This window comes from Orcinus orca, chromosome 10, assembly GCF_937001465.1.
Source record: "Orcinus orca chromosome 10, mOrcOrc1.1, whole genome shotgun sequence".
Taxonomy (NCBI): Eukaryota; Metazoa; Chordata; class Mammalia; order Artiodactyla; family Delphinidae; genus Orcinus; species Orcinus orca.
The window spans coordinates 82,437,409-82,452,324 of record NC_064568.1 but is presented as its reverse complement, the minus strand read 5'-3'; the positions used below and the strand labels follow the sequence as shown (position 1 = coordinate 82,452,324).

At 59.7% G+C, this 14,916-nt stretch overlaps 1 protein-coding gene across 8 annotated transcripts; it reads left to right on the top strand.

Moving 5' to 3' along the window:
* Nucleotides 1–63: 63 nt before the first annotated feature.
* On the top strand, nucleotides 64–14,916 carry LOC101279376 (complement C4). Of its 8 annotated transcripts, XM_004286558.4 has the most exons (41): nucleotides 64–671; nucleotides 813–1,014; nucleotides 1,217–1,409; nucleotides 1,608–1,678; nucleotides 1,763–1,851; nucleotides 2,058–2,140; nucleotides 2,324–2,420; nucleotides 2,591–2,696; nucleotides 2,809–2,941; nucleotides 3,756–3,871; nucleotides 3,982–4,158; nucleotides 4,276–4,458; nucleotides 4,589–4,774; nucleotides 4,946–5,104; nucleotides 5,371–5,497; nucleotides 5,673–5,747; nucleotides 6,024–6,221; nucleotides 6,312–6,423; nucleotides 6,516–6,586; nucleotides 6,852–6,991; nucleotides 7,100–7,309; nucleotides 7,555–7,606; nucleotides 7,708–7,797; nucleotides 7,947–8,156; nucleotides 8,336–8,411; nucleotides 8,577–8,733; nucleotides 8,834–8,947; nucleotides 9,043–9,214; nucleotides 9,430–9,662; nucleotides 9,738–9,905; nucleotides 10,275–10,334; nucleotides 11,154–11,247; nucleotides 11,325–11,511; nucleotides 11,629–11,719; nucleotides 11,853–11,927; nucleotides 13,325–13,427; nucleotides 13,564–13,653; nucleotides 13,734–13,832; nucleotides 14,001–14,084; nucleotides 14,367–14,499; nucleotides 14,645–14,916. In XM_004286558.4, the coding sequence occupies exons 1-41, from the start codon at nucleotides 607–609 to the stop codon at nucleotides 14,784–14,786; spliced, it is 5,223 nt and encodes a 1,740-aa protein (XP_004286606.2). In that variant the 5' UTR covers nucleotides 64–606; the 3' UTR covers nucleotides 14,787–14,916. The 8 variants fall into 8 exon arrangements, 4 of the variants coding, with proteins under 4 accessions (XP_004286606.2, XP_033273843.2, XP_049549513.1 ...); XM_033417952.2 differs by lacking the exon at nucleotides 13,734–13,832; XM_049693556.1 differs by lacking the exons at nucleotides 2,324–2,420; nucleotides 2,591–2,696; nucleotides 2,809–2,941.

The following is a 14,916-nucleotide window of genomic DNA, read 5'->3' as shown; positions in this document are numbered from 1 at the left end:
AAGCCAAAGTTGGGCCTGAGCTTTGCCTCATTGTTCAGAGATTAAAAAGGGACACTGAGGTCAGTTCCCCCTGTGGCATGCTGAGGGTGTGCCTGATCTCTGAAACCACAGAATTTCTGTTAGAGGCTTTCAAAAAGCAAAAGCTTAGCGTAGTTCAATTTTTATGGGGGTTTTAGTAAGAGGCAAGTCTCTTAGTACCTTGTTTGGTGGGACCAACAAAGGAGCCACGTGTCTCCAGCCGCTTGCTGAGCCATGCGGGGCCCTCCTGCACCTACGTACGTGTGTATATGCTATATGCATACACACGCCCAGATACATGCAGTAGGTGGAGGTGCCCAGGGCATTGGGATGAGAGGGGTTAACAGGGAAGGACTGAATCTCTGGGCCATGATTTCTTCAGATTCCCTCAGAGACCCAGGTGTCCAGGGTGCCCCCCTCCCAATACTGGGCCTGGGGCCAGTTGCAATTCTTGGTTGTCACGTGGTTTCCCGGCTTAGCTGGGCCAGGGGAGGAGCAAGGTCCAGAGTCAACTCTGCTCCAAGCCCTAAGTTTACCAGAAACGAGCAGGCGGACAGACGGGTCTGATCCCTCTTGGGTCCTCCAGCCATGAGGCTCCTCTGGGGGCTGATCTGGGCATCTGGCTTCTTCGCCTTGTCTCTGCAGAAGCCCAGGTCCCGGACACAGGATGCTGGAGAGCTCGAGCTGGGCCAGGGCTGGCGAGGGGAGAGCAGGCGCAGAGGGACCTGATTCAGGGGTGGTGGTGGAGGGGCCTGAGGGGAGGCTGGCCGCTGACCCTCACCTGTTCTTCCCAGGTTGCTCCTGTTTTCTCCTTCTGTGGTTCACCTAGGGGTCCCCCTGTCAGTCGGTGTGCAGCTCCAGGATGCTCCTTCAGGACAGGTAGTGAGTGGATCAGTGTTCCTGAGAAACCCATCCACAACACGTCATGAGCTCTGCTCCCCAAAGGTGGATTTCAGCCTCAGCTCAGACAAAGACTTCATCCTCCTCAGCCTCCCGGTAACTGGCCGCCACTCCCTCCTGCTGCTGCCCAGCGCCTCCCACTCCGTCCTCCTCTGTCTTCTTGTAAACATCTTTGTCTTTTCACCGGCCCCCCTCCCTTCCCCCTTCCCCCCCGAGTTGTCTTCCCTGTTTCTATCTCAGTCTCTGTCTCTCTCCTTCTGCTCTGGCTCTGACCCACTCCTGTTCCCTCTCCTGACAGACCTCCCTGAAAGGCGCGGAGGACTGTCGCCTCCATCTCCTCCACAGAGCCCCCGAGGTCCAGCTGGTGGCCCAGTCACCATGGCTAACAAACAGACAGACAGACAGGCAGGGTGTCAACCTGTTTTTCTCCTCTCGCCGGGGACACCTCTTTCTGCAGACTGACCAGCCCGTTTATAACCCTGGCCAGCGGGGTGAGTCTCAGCCCCAGGGCCCTTACCTTTCACTTCTTCCCAGCCCCTTGAGTGAGAAACCCCGAAGTGCCCCACAGGAAGGCCGCTTTGCAAATATTTGTTCTCTTCCCCGTCGCTTCCTGGGGGGGATGAGGGGCCCAGGGCCCACCCTCCCTTGGCCCATGGTCTCCTGCTCACCTCCCCGCCCTCCATTTCCAGTTCGATACCGAATCTTTGCTCTGGATCAGAAGATGCGCCCGTCCACTGATACCCTCACGGTCACGGTGGAGGTGAGTCCCTGACCTCTGACCTTCCTGATCGGCGAGGGCTGCTGATCTGACCTCCAACCATGACCCCTTCTACTCCCATCGCAGAACTCTCGTGGCTTGCGTGTGCGGAAGAAGGAGGTGTATGTTCCCTCCTCCATCTTCCAGGATGACTTTGTGATCCCAGACATCTCAGAGTGAGCTCCCCACTCCTGCAGATCGCCCCCACCTACACCTCCCCAGCTCCCGCTTCCCCCAGCTGTCTGCCTCCAACACACGGTCCAATCCTGAGCTCCCTGAGCCTCTGGTTCACCCCTGCAGTCCTCTTCCTAGGGACCTGGTTACTGACTCTCAGTGAGCCTCCTGCACAAGTGGGCTGAGTCCCTCCCTTGTCTGTCCTCAGGCCAGGGACTTGGAAGATCTCAGCCCGATTCTCAGATAGCCTGGATTCCAACAGCAGCACCCAGTTTGAGGTGAAGAAATATGGTGAGAACTGGAGACACGAGGGATAAGCAGCCCCTTTTCTGCAAGGAATAAAGGGTGGGAGGAGAGGAGGGGATGTTGCAGGGCAGGGGCAGGGTGATGCGGCTGCCACAGCCCAAAGGGGAGGAGAGTTTTAAAGGGTCCTTTCACGAGAGTCTGACCTGCCCTCCATTCGCCCTGGGTCAGTCCTTCCCAACTTTGAGGTGAAGATCATTCCGGAAAAGCCCTACATCCTGGCAACGCCTGGCTTTCTTAGTGAAATCCAAGTAGTCATCCAGGCCAGGTAACTCCCCCGCCGGTCCCTCACGCTGGGCCCTGCTCCCAGGGCTCCCTATTCAGTATGAACGTGCTATGGAGCCCCACTTCCCTCCCTTGCCCCGGGCCTCCTCCCTCTGTTTCATTATTTCCTCCAGCCCTCAGCCCAGCCTCCTCCGAATCTCTCTGTGGTGGCAGGTACATCTATGGGAAGCCAGTGCAGGGGGTGGCATATGTGCGCTTTGGGCTCCTGGGTGAGGACGGTAAAAAGACTTTCCTTCGGGGGCTGGAGAATCAGACCAAGGTAGGAAGGAGCGTGGGGGGTGCATGGGTAGGTGAGGAGAGGGAGGGAGGGTGAGGAGGTGAGGTGGGAGACTCAAGTCTCATTCCCTGTCCTGTCTTCTTCTTTGCCCCAGCTGGTAGATGGCCAGTGCCGAATTTCCCTCCCAAAGGCTGAGTTTCAGGGTGTGCTGGAGAAACTTAATATTAATATTAACGACCTCCCAGGGCTGCACCTCTATGTTGCAGCAGCGATCATTGAGTCTCCAGGTTAGTGGCTTCCCCTGATTATAACCCCAGACCCTCGCCTCTGACCTCTGAGCCGACCCTCTGTTCTCCAGCACCAACACCACCCTTCTTCCCTTCATCTGAGACGCAAAGCCAGGAAAGACCCAGGAGACTCTCTACAACTGATTTCTGGGTGGTTTCTGGGGAAGGGGGAGCCTCCCCCGTCTCAATGTATTTTTTTTCACCCATCCATCTATCCACCCAACCACCCATCCATCCATCATCTATTCATCCATCCATCCACCCATCCATCCATCCATCATCCACCCATCCATCCACCCATCCGTCCATCCATCCATCATCCACCCATCCATCCTCCCATCCGTCCATCCATCCATCATCCACCCATCCGTCCATCCATCCTCCCATCCATCCATCCATCCTCCCATCCATCCATCCATCCATCATCCACCCATCCATCCACCCAGCCACCCATCCATCCATCCATCCATCCATCCATCCATCCATCCATCATCCACCCATCCATCCATCCATCCTCCCATCCATCCATCCTCCCATCCATCCATCCATCCTCCCATCTATCCATCCATCCATCCATCCACCCATCCACCCATCCATCCACCCATCCACCCAGCAGACACATGTTATGCACCATCTGTGTGCTGCGTCCTGTGTTGGCCTCAGCAAACATAGAGATGGATAGGAGGCGTCTTGTGCCCTGAAGAGTTCAGCCTTGTGGGCAGGAAACACTTGAGCACCACCCGCCGCCCCGGGCTCTACTTTTCCTCTCTCCCCAGGTCTCTGTCTCCACCTCTGTCCGCCCTGTGTCTTGCAGGAGGGGAGTTGGAGGAGGCAGAGCTCACATCCTGGCGTTTCGTGTCATCTCCCTTCTCCTTGGATCTAAGCAAAACCAAGCGACACCTTGTGCCTGGGGCCCCCTTCCTGCTGCAGGTTTCTTCTGGAAGGGGGAGGATGAGCAGTGGGGGGAAGGGGCGGGGTGGTCAGGAGGGCACAGGGTCTCACTGACTGTGCTCTTCCCTCCGCCCCTCCCACCTACCTAGGCCCTGGTCCGTGACATGTCAGGCTCACCAGCCTCTGGCATTCCTGTCAAAGTTTCTGCCAAGTTGTCTTCTGGATCTACTTCTAAAAACCAGGACTTTCAACAGAACACAGACGAGAGCGGCCAAGTCGTTGTTCCCATTATTGTCCCTCAGACCACCTCAGAAGTGCAGCTCTCGGTAGGATTCCCCCTCAAGGGAGAGGGTGGGCTAGGAGAGAGGGTTCCCAGGCTGGGGGGAGAAGCTGGGTGCCTGGGTCCTTGCCACTGACCCTGCCACCCCTGCCCCTCTCTCCAGGTGTCTGCAGGCTCCCCCTATTCTGCCATAAGCAAGCTCACCGTGAAAGCCCCCCTGTCCAGAAGATCCGGGTTTCTGTCCATTGAGAGGCTGGATTCTCGACCCCCTAAAGTCAGGGACACTCTTAACCTAAACCTGCGAGCCGTGGGCATCAGTGGGAGCTTCTCTCACTTCTACTACATGGTATGCATGAGCTGGGTTGCAGAGGAGAACAGGGGTGCAGGAGGGTCTCAGGCAGGAAAGAACCCTTGGGGTGGGGTAGCGGCTTCAGGGCTGAGAATGTGCAGTGAAGAAGACACTGCTCTCGCCCCAGATCGTATCCCGGGGCCAGATCGTGTCTGTACATCGAGAGCCCAGGAGGGACCTGACCTCTGTCTCCGTGTTTGTGGACCATCACCTGGCACCCTCCTTCCACGTTGTGGCCTTCTACTATCATGGGGGCGTCCCGGTGGCCAACTCCCTGCGAGTGGACGTCCAGGCTGGGGGCTGTGAGGGCAAGGTAACTGGCATCGGGAGAGATGGTGTGTGTATATGCCGGGGGGGTTAAGAGAGAAGGAAGACAGGGTGATTGCAAACAGGGCGTGGATTTAGTTTGGGGTACACTGAAGTTGCACAAGACCGAAGGAAGTTCTCCCCACTCTGACTGCCCCCCACCTCCTGCCTCTGCCAGCTGGAGCTGAACGTGGATGGTAGCAAGGAGTATCGTCCTGGGGACACTGTAAAACTCAACCTGCGAACAGATTCTCCAGCCCTGGTGGCCCTGGGAGCCGTGGACATGGCTCTGTATGCTGTGGGCGGCAAGTCCCACAAACCCCTCGACATGGTCAAGGTTTGTCAAGCCCCTCTCCCTAATCCTCCCTCCTGCCCATGGCTCACCCTCCTGCTGCCCTGAGCCCTGGGCCCTGGGCCAGCAGGTCGATCTCACTCATGGACTCATCCCAGCCCTCCCTGAAGCCTTGGCCCCCGTGGCCTCTGTTTCCCCACTCTCTGTGTCTCTCGTACTTGTCCGTACCCTGCCCTCTCACCTGCAGCTGAGTGGCCAATCGTGCCTACAGCCACTCTTGTCTCTGCAACATCTCTGCCTTTTCTCGCCAGGTCTTCGAAGCTATGAACAGCTATGACCTTGGCTGTGGTCCTGGGGGTGGGGACAGTGCCCTTCAGACATTCGAGGCAGCTGGTCTGGCCTTTTCTGATGGAGACCAACTGACCCCAGTCAGAAAGAGTGAGAACAGAGGAGGAAGGGGAGTGGGTGGTGGGAAGATGAAGAAGAAGGAGGGGCCTGAGGGGGTAAGACAGGAAGAGGAGGGGTGGGAAGGGCTGGACCGGGAGAGGGGAGCAAGGAGGGGAGGTGGGAGGCCCTGCACCCCACAGCTGGCTGCGGTCCTGCTCTCTACCAGGTCTAAGATGTCCCAAGGAGACAAAGGTCCGGAAAAAGAGAAATGTGAACTTCCAAAAGGAGATTCATGAGAAGCGTGAGTTGTGGGTGCCTGTGAAGCTCTCCACACTTGGGCCCACGGGTCAGGTGCGGGTCTGCCTTTTGGCTCCTGTGCTCCTGAGAGAGCCAGGATATGGTGTCGGGGCCAGAGATCCAAGTTCTGGGGTCGAAGGTGGGTGGGCCAGAGGCTCTCTCCTTTGGCCTCTCTTGAGTTCCCAGTCTCTCAGAGTCCTTGTGTATGTAGAGGTCAGGCTGGGCGAAGAGGTGTGTCTCGTTTTTGTTTCCTTGTGCCCACCCTCACCTGGCCCTGCAGTGGGCCAGTACGCTTCCCCCGTAGCCAAGCGCTGCTGCCAGGACGGGCTGACGCGACTGCCCATGGCACGCACCTGTGAGCAGCGGGTGGCCCGTGTGCAGCAGCCGGCCTGCCGGGGGCCCTTCCTGTCCTGCTGCCAGTTTGCTGAGGGTCTGCGCAAGAAGGCCCGGGCGAGGGGCCAGGTGGGCCTTGCTCGAGGTAAGGGGCTGAGTGGGGTTGGGGGAGCGGCAGGGGCGCCTGGAGGGGCAGAATGGCACCCTCCTCATGGCCCTGCACTGTGGTCCCTAGCCAAGGAGCTCCTGCAGGAGGAGGACCTGATCGATGAGGATGACATCCCTGTGCGCAGCTTCTTCCCTGAGAACTGGCTTTGGAAAGTGGAAGCAGTGGACCACTCCTCCCAGTGAGGGCATGTGGTGGGCCCGGCCTTGTCTCTGGGCTGTGTCTGGGGCAGCTCAGCGTGTGACAGGGCTTCTCACCTTTCCCACCACGCAGATTGAGACAGCTGCTCCCGGACTCTCTGACCACGTGGGAAATCCATGGCGTGAGCCTGTCCAAAAGCACAGGTGCGGTCACCCTGCCTGGGCCGATGGCCTCCCTCTTCCATGCCCCCTTGACCCAGGCTCCCTGCTTAGTCCTTTGCTCTTAGTAGGAGCAGAGACCTGGAGAAGTCTGCACCCCATGCGCCAGGGCTGCGAGGCCAGAGAGCAGGGCCGGGCGGGGGTGGGGTGACGGGGGCGGGGGGAGCTGGGGCAGCTCCCGGCCCTCACTGCTGGGATCCGCGGCTGGGATGCCTGCAGGCCTCTCATATGTGCCCCCTCTCTCCATCAGGCATGTGTGTGGCCACCCCGGCCCAGCTCCGAGTGTTCCGTGAATTCCACATGCACCTCCGCCTGCCCGTCTCCGTCCGCCGCTTTGAGCAGCTCGAGCTGCGGCCTGTCCTCTACAACTACCTGGATACAGATATGACCGTGAGGCCCCTCGGGGGCTGAGCACACGGTGTTGGTGGAGGTGGGCCTGGGGCAGGTGAAGGGTGGGGAGCCTAACTGGGCTGGCCCTTCCTGTCTTCCTGCCCCCAGGTGAGCGTCCACGTGTCCCCAGTGGAGGGGCTGTGCCTGGCTGGGGGCGGAGGGCTTGCCCAGCAGGTGCTGGTCCCTGCGGGCTCTGCCCGGCCCATTGGCTTCTCTGTGGTGCCCATAGCGGCCGCTGCTGTGTCCCTGAAAGTGGTGGCTCGAGGATCCTTGGATTTCCCTGTGGGGGACGCAGTATCTAAGGTCCTACAAATTGAGGTGAGTGGAACACCTCTGAATCTAGGTCCCCGGGCTCCCAGATTTACCCCCCATTCTGGCACCCTCCCTGCTGGCCAGGCCAGAGGCTTAGCACCCAAACCCAATGCTTTGGTCTGTTTGCACCTCCTACGATTCTGATCCAACTCTGTCCCTGAAGTTCAAACTCTAAGTCCTGAGGAGTCTGCGCTGGGAGGGGCAGGCTCTAGCCTGTGTGATGTCTCACAGCTATGTTTCCTCCGAGACAGAATGAAGGGGCCATTCAGAGGGAGGAGATTGTCTATGAACTCAACCCCCTGGGTGAGCGACACCCACGCCCAGCCATCAGTGTCCTAAGGGGGTCGCAGGGGGCAGGGGATATGGACAGCAGGACAGACTGCCAACTTCCCTCATCTCCCTAGACCCCCGAGGCCGGACCTTGGAAATTCCTGGCATCTCTGATCCCAATATTATCCCTGATGGAGATTTCAGGAGCTCTGTTAGAGTCACAGGTGGGAGTGTCCTCCGGTCCCTTCCCAGTGGCCACCCTTGGATTCCTGTGAAACCTGCGGACCCCTGTTTGATCCCGTGACTCCATGACCCTCTGACCCTGGGCCCCCAGCCCTGCTCTCTGATCCGTAACCCTCTCCCTCCCTTATAGCCTCGGATCCATTGGACACTTTGGGCTCTGAGGGGGCCTTGTCACCGGGAGGCATGGCTGCCCTCCTGAGGCTTCCCCAGGGCTGCGGGGAACAAACCATGGTCCTCTTGGCTCCAACACTGGCTGCTTCCCGCTACCTGGACAAGACAGAGCAGTGGAGCATGCTGCCCCCCGAGATGAAGGACCACGCTGTGGATCTGATCCAGAAAGGTTCTGGGTGCAGCGGCAAGCAGGAATGGGGGCCAGGAGAGGACGATTAATGGAAGATGGGCAGCCTGGGTGGCTAGAGTGGGCAAGGGAGGGGGTAGCCAGTGGAAAAGGGGAGCGTGGCCTCGGCACAAGTAGCGGGAGAGTCAGTGTCCCCTCAGCAGCTGCCTCTCCTCTCCAAGGCTACACGCGGATCCAGGAGTTTCGAAAACCAGATGGTTCCTATGGGGCCTGGTTGAAGCGGGACAGCAGCACCTGGTGAGCTTGGGAGAGTGGTTCTGGGTTTCTGAGAGGGGCCAGGGCTGGTGGGGCAGAGGTGGGTACTATGCGGGGGTAAATAAATAACCAGGTGCCTGGGGGAGCGGGGCCACGTCGCCTACAGGGACCAGTCCCTATTCCTAGCCCTCCCTTCCTCCCCTCTAGGCTCACGGCCTTTGTGCTGAAGATCCTGAGTTTGGCCCAGGAACAGGTGGGCGGCTCACCTGAAAAGCTGCAGGAGACGGCCAAGTGGCTGCTATTGCAGCAGCTGGCTGATGGGTCGTTCCACGACCCCCATCCAGTTATTCACAGGGGCATGCAGGTACAGGGCTGGGAGGCTGGGCCGCGGAGCACAGGAGGGAAGGCGCTCCCTGCCCCTCCCCCTCCTGGTCGACGTCTCCTTTTCTCCCCGCTTCAACCAGGGGGGCTTAGTGGGAAATGATGAGACTGTGGCGCTCACAGCTTTTGTGGTCATCGCCCTTCATCATGGGCTGGCTGTCTTCCCGGACAAGAATTCAGAGCAGTTGAAGAGAGTGGTAAGGCACCCAACGTGTGTGCCCTTTGCTGATCCCCTTTCTCCTCAGGAATCCAGGTGTCCAGCCCGCAGACCTTCCTCCCCACTTTCTTCCAGGAAGACTCCATCTCAAGGGCAAACACCTTCTTGGGGGCAAAAGTAGGTTCTGGGCTCCTGGGGTCCCACGCAGCCGCCATCACGGCCTACGCCCTGTCGCTGACTGAGGCCCCTGAGGACCTGCGAGATGTTGCCCACAACAACCTCATGGCCATGGCCCAGGAGACTGGCGGTAAGGGGGCCTTGGCAGTGAGCCTGGGGCTTGGAGAACCTTGAGACCCCTGTGTCCAAAGGGAGAAACTGAATGAGTGAGGACACCCGGAGGGGATCAGAGCATAAGCAGGGATGGTTGGGGTAGAATCAGGCGAGCCTGATGGGGGGAGTGTCAAAGGGCCAGGCAACTAAGATCCTCCCCCTGTTCACCTGTGGGTCTCCTTTCACTCCCAGATAACCTGTACTGGGGCTCAGTCCCCAGTTCTCAGAGCAATGTCCTGTCACCCACCGTGGCTCCTCACAGCCCGGCAGACCCCGTGCCCCAGGCCCCGGCCCTGTGGATTGAAACCACAGCCTACGGCCTTCTACACCTGCTGCTTTGGGAGGGCAAGGGCGAGTTGGCCGACCAGGCTGCATCCTGGCTCACCCGCCAGGGCAGCTTCCAAGGCGGATTCCGCAGCACCCAGGTAGGGGCTGCCCTGGGGCTCTGGGGGTGGGTGGTCCTGAGACCAAGTGCCTGAGTCCTGGCCCATCCTCCGCAGGACACAGTGATGGCCCTGGATGCCCTGTCTGCGTACTGGATCGCGTCCCACACCACCGAGGAGAAGGGGCTCAACGTGACCCTCAGCTCCGTGGGCCGCAGTGGACTCACGTCCCACGTGCTGCAGCTGACCAACCACGAAGTTCAGGGGCTGGAGGAGGAGCTGCAGGTGAACCATTCCCTCCCCTGGGTCGCCAGGACACCTGCGCCTGCCTCGGCCAGACCAGAAGCCACCCCCTGTCCCCCACCCCTGCAGAATCCCCCGGCACCTGGTTCTGATACCTTTGTGGGAAGACTTACTGGCTCTGCTACCTGTAGAAAGTCACCTAGCCTCTGCGCTTCATTTTTCTCATCCGAAAATGAAACGTGCAGAGTCTACCCGACAGGGGTTTTTAGGAGATGGCAGTGAGATAATGCAGGTGAAGGTGAAACGTTGTGGAAAGCTGGGGAGAGGAGGTGGGGTTGCTCTTAGGGAGGAGATAAGTCGGAACAACAGGGTGCCATTCTGACGTCTCTTTCCCTTTTCTGTTTCCAAAAGTTTTCCTTGGGCAGCAAGATTAATGTGAAGGTGGGAGGAAACAGCAAAGGAACCTTGAAGGTGAGAGCTGGCAGCACTGCCCGCCCGGGCCCAGCAGGGTGAAGCCGGGCTGTTCAGTGGGAGACCTACCGGCAGACCTCACGGCTGGGGAGGGAGGAAGAGACACCTGGGGTAGCGTTCCCTGTGCTCCGTCCTGGGCAGGTCCCCCTCGCTCTGGTCTCCACCCTCTCTGGGTGCCTGTCGTCCCCTTCACCCCCCTCAGTGCTGATGCTTGAACACACCCGATGCCTCAGCCCAAGCCTCTCCCCTGAGCTCTGGGCCCCTGTGTCCCACAGCACCTCAGACGTGGCTGTGCCCCAAGCTCCTCCTTCCTCCTGGGTCCCCTTATCTGGCTGATGGAGTCCCTTCCCTACAGGAGCCCAGCTGCCACTCTGGGGGCCATCTTAGTGCCCCCCCAGCCCCAGCCCCTCCTTATGACCCCAGTAACTCCTCCTCTGCTTTCACCCCAGCCCTGCCCACCTCCCCAGCCAGCCAGATCCACCCGTCTACACAGGTCTCCTGCCCTTGAATGTGCTTCCCCTGCTGCTTGTCCCACGTGACACACTCATTCTCCTCCTTCAAGCCTCGGTCGGAAGCCTTTCCTGAACTTTCCATTCCAGCGTGCTCACCCCCAGGCCAGGCCCCCGCTCCCCACTCTGTCTCACCGTCTAACCCAACACCTGGGCCCGTTCGCATTCCTGGACTGGTCTGCGATGGGGATGAGAAGGGGCTGAAGGCCTCAAATCCCTTAGCCCAGGGAGGTGTCCTTCGGTGTGGCTCTGGAGAGAGCTCTGTGGCCCCAACTGTCCCGTGTCCTCCCCCCACCCCTTGCTGAGCCAGGTCCTTCATACCTACAACGTCATGGACGTGAAGAACATGACCTGCCAGGATCTTCAGATTGAAGTGACGGTCGTGGGCCACGTCCAGTACACAAGTGAGTGTTGGGGTCAGAGGCCGTGGGTCCCTGCGGGGCTGGTGCCAGGCCTGAGCCACGGTGCTGTCCCCGCTCAGTGGAAGCCAACGAGGACTACGAGGACTATGAGTACGAGGACCTTCCGGCCAGGGATGACCCGGGGGCCCACTCCCAGCTCGTGACGCCCCTGCAGCTGTTTGATGGCCGGAGGAGCCGCCGCAGAAGGGAGGCCCCCAAGGTGGCTGAAGAGCAGGAGTCCAGGGTGCAGTACACCGTGTGCATCTGGTGAGCTCTGGGGGTTGCACTGGCTGAGTGGGGTGCTGTGGGCTGGCCCAAGGCTGGGGCTGGGTGTCTACAGCCTGACACACGGCGACCCGGACGACAGGGCATGTGTCTCCACAGGCGGAATGGCAAGGTGGGGCTGTCGGGCATGGCCATTGCAGACATCACCCTCCTGAGTGGATTCCACGCCCTGCGGGCGGACCTGGAGAAGGTGTGGCCAGACACCCGGAGGCCCCTGTGCCCTCGGGAGCCCTGCGCCGTCCCCGCAGCACCCCAGCTGCTGAGCCCCTCAGTGCAGGGGGGTCCAGGGCTACCTCCCTGTGACCAGCTCCCTTTCCCCACAGTTGACCTCCCTCTCTGACCGTTACATGAGTCACTTTGAGACCGAGGGGCCCCACGTCCTGCTGTACTTCGACTCGGTGAGCAAGGAGGGTGACAGAGGGGGGCACATACGGCACCGGGTTTTCTGAGCTCGTGTTAAGAGGTTTCCCAGGAGGCAGCTGTACCAGCGTCTAGTGCGCTTAGAGAGAACTCGTGATGTGAGCAGGGAGACAGGACAGGAGTGGCCAGAGCAGAGGCCGGGGAGGCTCCCTGCTGCCTGTCGGCGGGCAGGGGCTGAGCCCCTTGTGGCTTGGGGGCCAGTGCCAGTGCTTGGGGTGAGCCTTTTGTAAAGCTGAGCTGATTCAACTTGAGGGGCTGCTTGTGTTTTTTTGTTGTTGTCTCCCTTCCCGGTTTTTGTGTTTGTTTGTTTTGTTTTTGATATTAAAGTGTATTCTGTTTTTTAAAGTGATGGTGGTCCTAGACAAGTTGTTTTTGTTTTTCCACAGCCTTATCTGGCTAACACAAAGTTATCAACCCTCTGACGGCCCTCAAAAGTTGTTTTTGAACATTTCCTGTAACATCTTGGAGAAAATGTGCAAAAGGCGTGTTAATGCTGTGATACCATTAGCCAAGTGTTTGTGGTCAGGGGAGACCCTCCTGCCCTGTGTGTGCAGAGGGGACAGACCCTATTAGCTTGAGAAGCCAGGCAGAGGAGTCTGGTTGGACACAATGGAAAATGAGGAGCCAGGAGGATTGCAAGTCGGGTTGCTGACCACGCAGCTTAGGAGGGAAACCTGCGGGATACCAGGCTGGACTGGACCAGCGTGGGCACGAAGAGAGGGCTCTGGGCCTGGACATGAATGGCTGGGCCGCGTGGGAGCACCTGCTGTCGGGTTATGGCAGATGAGGCAGGCCTCCGCTGTGTCAGTGAAGGGAGGCTGTCCAGAGGCCGAGTGGGTTTGGAGGGCAGGCAGAGGGAGTTTGGAGAATGTAACACATCCTGCAACAATCCCAGCGCAAGAGCAAGGCTGAAAGCTTGGTTCAGGAATCGCCAGTCTGAAGGGTTTGGGGAGAGCCAGGGAGTGGTGAGACCTCCACAGGGGAGCGCAGGGGAGGGGAAGGGCCAGGGCTGGGCACTGTGCTTCTGGGGGGGAGGGAGAGGGATGTCAGAAGTGACCAGGTCAGAATCCGGGCTGGTCCGGAAGCTAGCCCCGAGCTTAGGGAGCGTTTCATGGAGAATGTGTCCATGATTTGAGACTCTGCAGAGGGGCCCAGGGCTCTGGAGACTGGGATGAGGTCACCACGTGGGCAGTGAAGTCACCAGAGACCTTGGGGAGCAGTTTTTAGAAATCCGGAGGCTGGAAGGTAACAAACTGTGAAGGACACTGACGATAAGATCAACCGGAACTGAACAGGCCAAGGAAATACATCAGAGCAGCCTGCAGGGCCCAGAGGTGGGTGCCTGACCTCTCCGCCCTCCCCCTGCCCACGCCAGGTCCCCATGTCCCAGGAGTGCGTGGGCTTTGGAGCTGTGCAGGACGTGGCCGTGGGGCTGGTGCAGCCAGCCAGCGCCGTCCTGTATGACTACTACAACCCTGGTGAGCACACCGGGGACACTCGGGAGGTTTGGGATAGGTGGCAGGGAAGGGTGGCAGGGAAGTCCTGCGGCTCCATGGGACTGGAGAGCAGAGAGGGGGGACTGCGCCCTAACGCCCCGGTCTGCTTTTTCTCCAGAGCACAAATGTTCTGTGTTTTACGGGGCACCAACTAAGAGCAAACTCTTGTCCACTTTGTGCTCTGGTGACGTCTGCCAGTGTGCTGAAGGTGACCCAGGGCCCAGGGGCAGGGGTGGGGAGGCGGCATGGTTGGGGCCTGCACTCGCTCATCTGGGCCCCCGACTTCAGGCAAGTGCCCTCGACAGCGCCGGGCCCTGGAGAAGGGGCGGCAGGATATGGATGGTTACAGGATGAAGTTCGCCTGCTACTTTCCCCGAGTGGACTACGGTCAGTCTTCCCGCCCGGGCCCCGGCCCCGACCCTGGGCCACCCTCAGGGTCTCCTTGCTTGTGCCTGCTCCTCTCGGGCCACGGGCAGCCTTTTTGCTCTGCACTGACTTACAGCCCTTCAGCCTCGGGCTAACTAACCTTCCCTCCCTTCTCCTAAACCCCCACAGGCTTCCAGGTTAAGGTTCTCCGAGAAGACAGCAGAGCTGCCTTCCGCCTCTTTGAGACCAGTATCACCCAAGTCCTGCACTTCAGTGAGGAGACAGATAAGTGGGCGGGGCTGGAGGGATACAAAAGAGCTGAGCTCTGGCTTTGGGGCCTTCGCGCCTGGGATAGTGAGAATTCAGCCATTCTGAGCCCAAATCCCCTCAGCCTCTTAGAAGTTCTGGGCTCGTCCATAAACAGGAAAGCAGCCGCACCTCCCCGTCGGGAGCGGTGAGGGTCCAATGAGAGGCTCGGCGCAAAGCCCCTGGCCCCAGCGCTGTCCAGCCCCTTCTCTTCCCCTCTGACGACTCTTGTGGACGCTCTCCCCTCAGCCAAGGATACCAAGGCCACTGCTGCTCAGACCAGAAACTTCCTGATTCGAGCCTCTTGCCGCCTTCACTTGGAACCTGGGAAAGAATATCTGATCATGGGTCTGGACGGGACCACCCATGACCTCAAGGGAGAGTGAGTTCTCCGGGCCCCTCGGTCTCTTGCTCTCCTCACACCTCACGAGGGAACGGATCCCCTGTCCCCTCAGAAGCCAGGTGCCTTGGGCTCTTCCACCTGACCATCCTCCTGACCCCTGCTGCCTGCCCCTTGGCCCCTGCAGCCCCCAGTACCTGCTGGACGCGAACAGCTGGATCGAGGAGATGCCCTCGGAGCGCCTGTGTCAGAGCACCCGCCAGCGGGCAGCCTGTGCCCAGCTCCGAAGCTTCGTCCAGGAGTACGGCATGCAGGGCTGCCAGGTGTGAGGGCTGCCCTCCCATCTTCCCCAGAGGACCGGAGCCAGGGAAGGATCACGCCTGGATCGCTGCCGCGCCCGGCCCCCGGCACGCAGCCCCAGGCAGCACCAGGGACTCAATAAAGGCCTTTGGCAGCAAA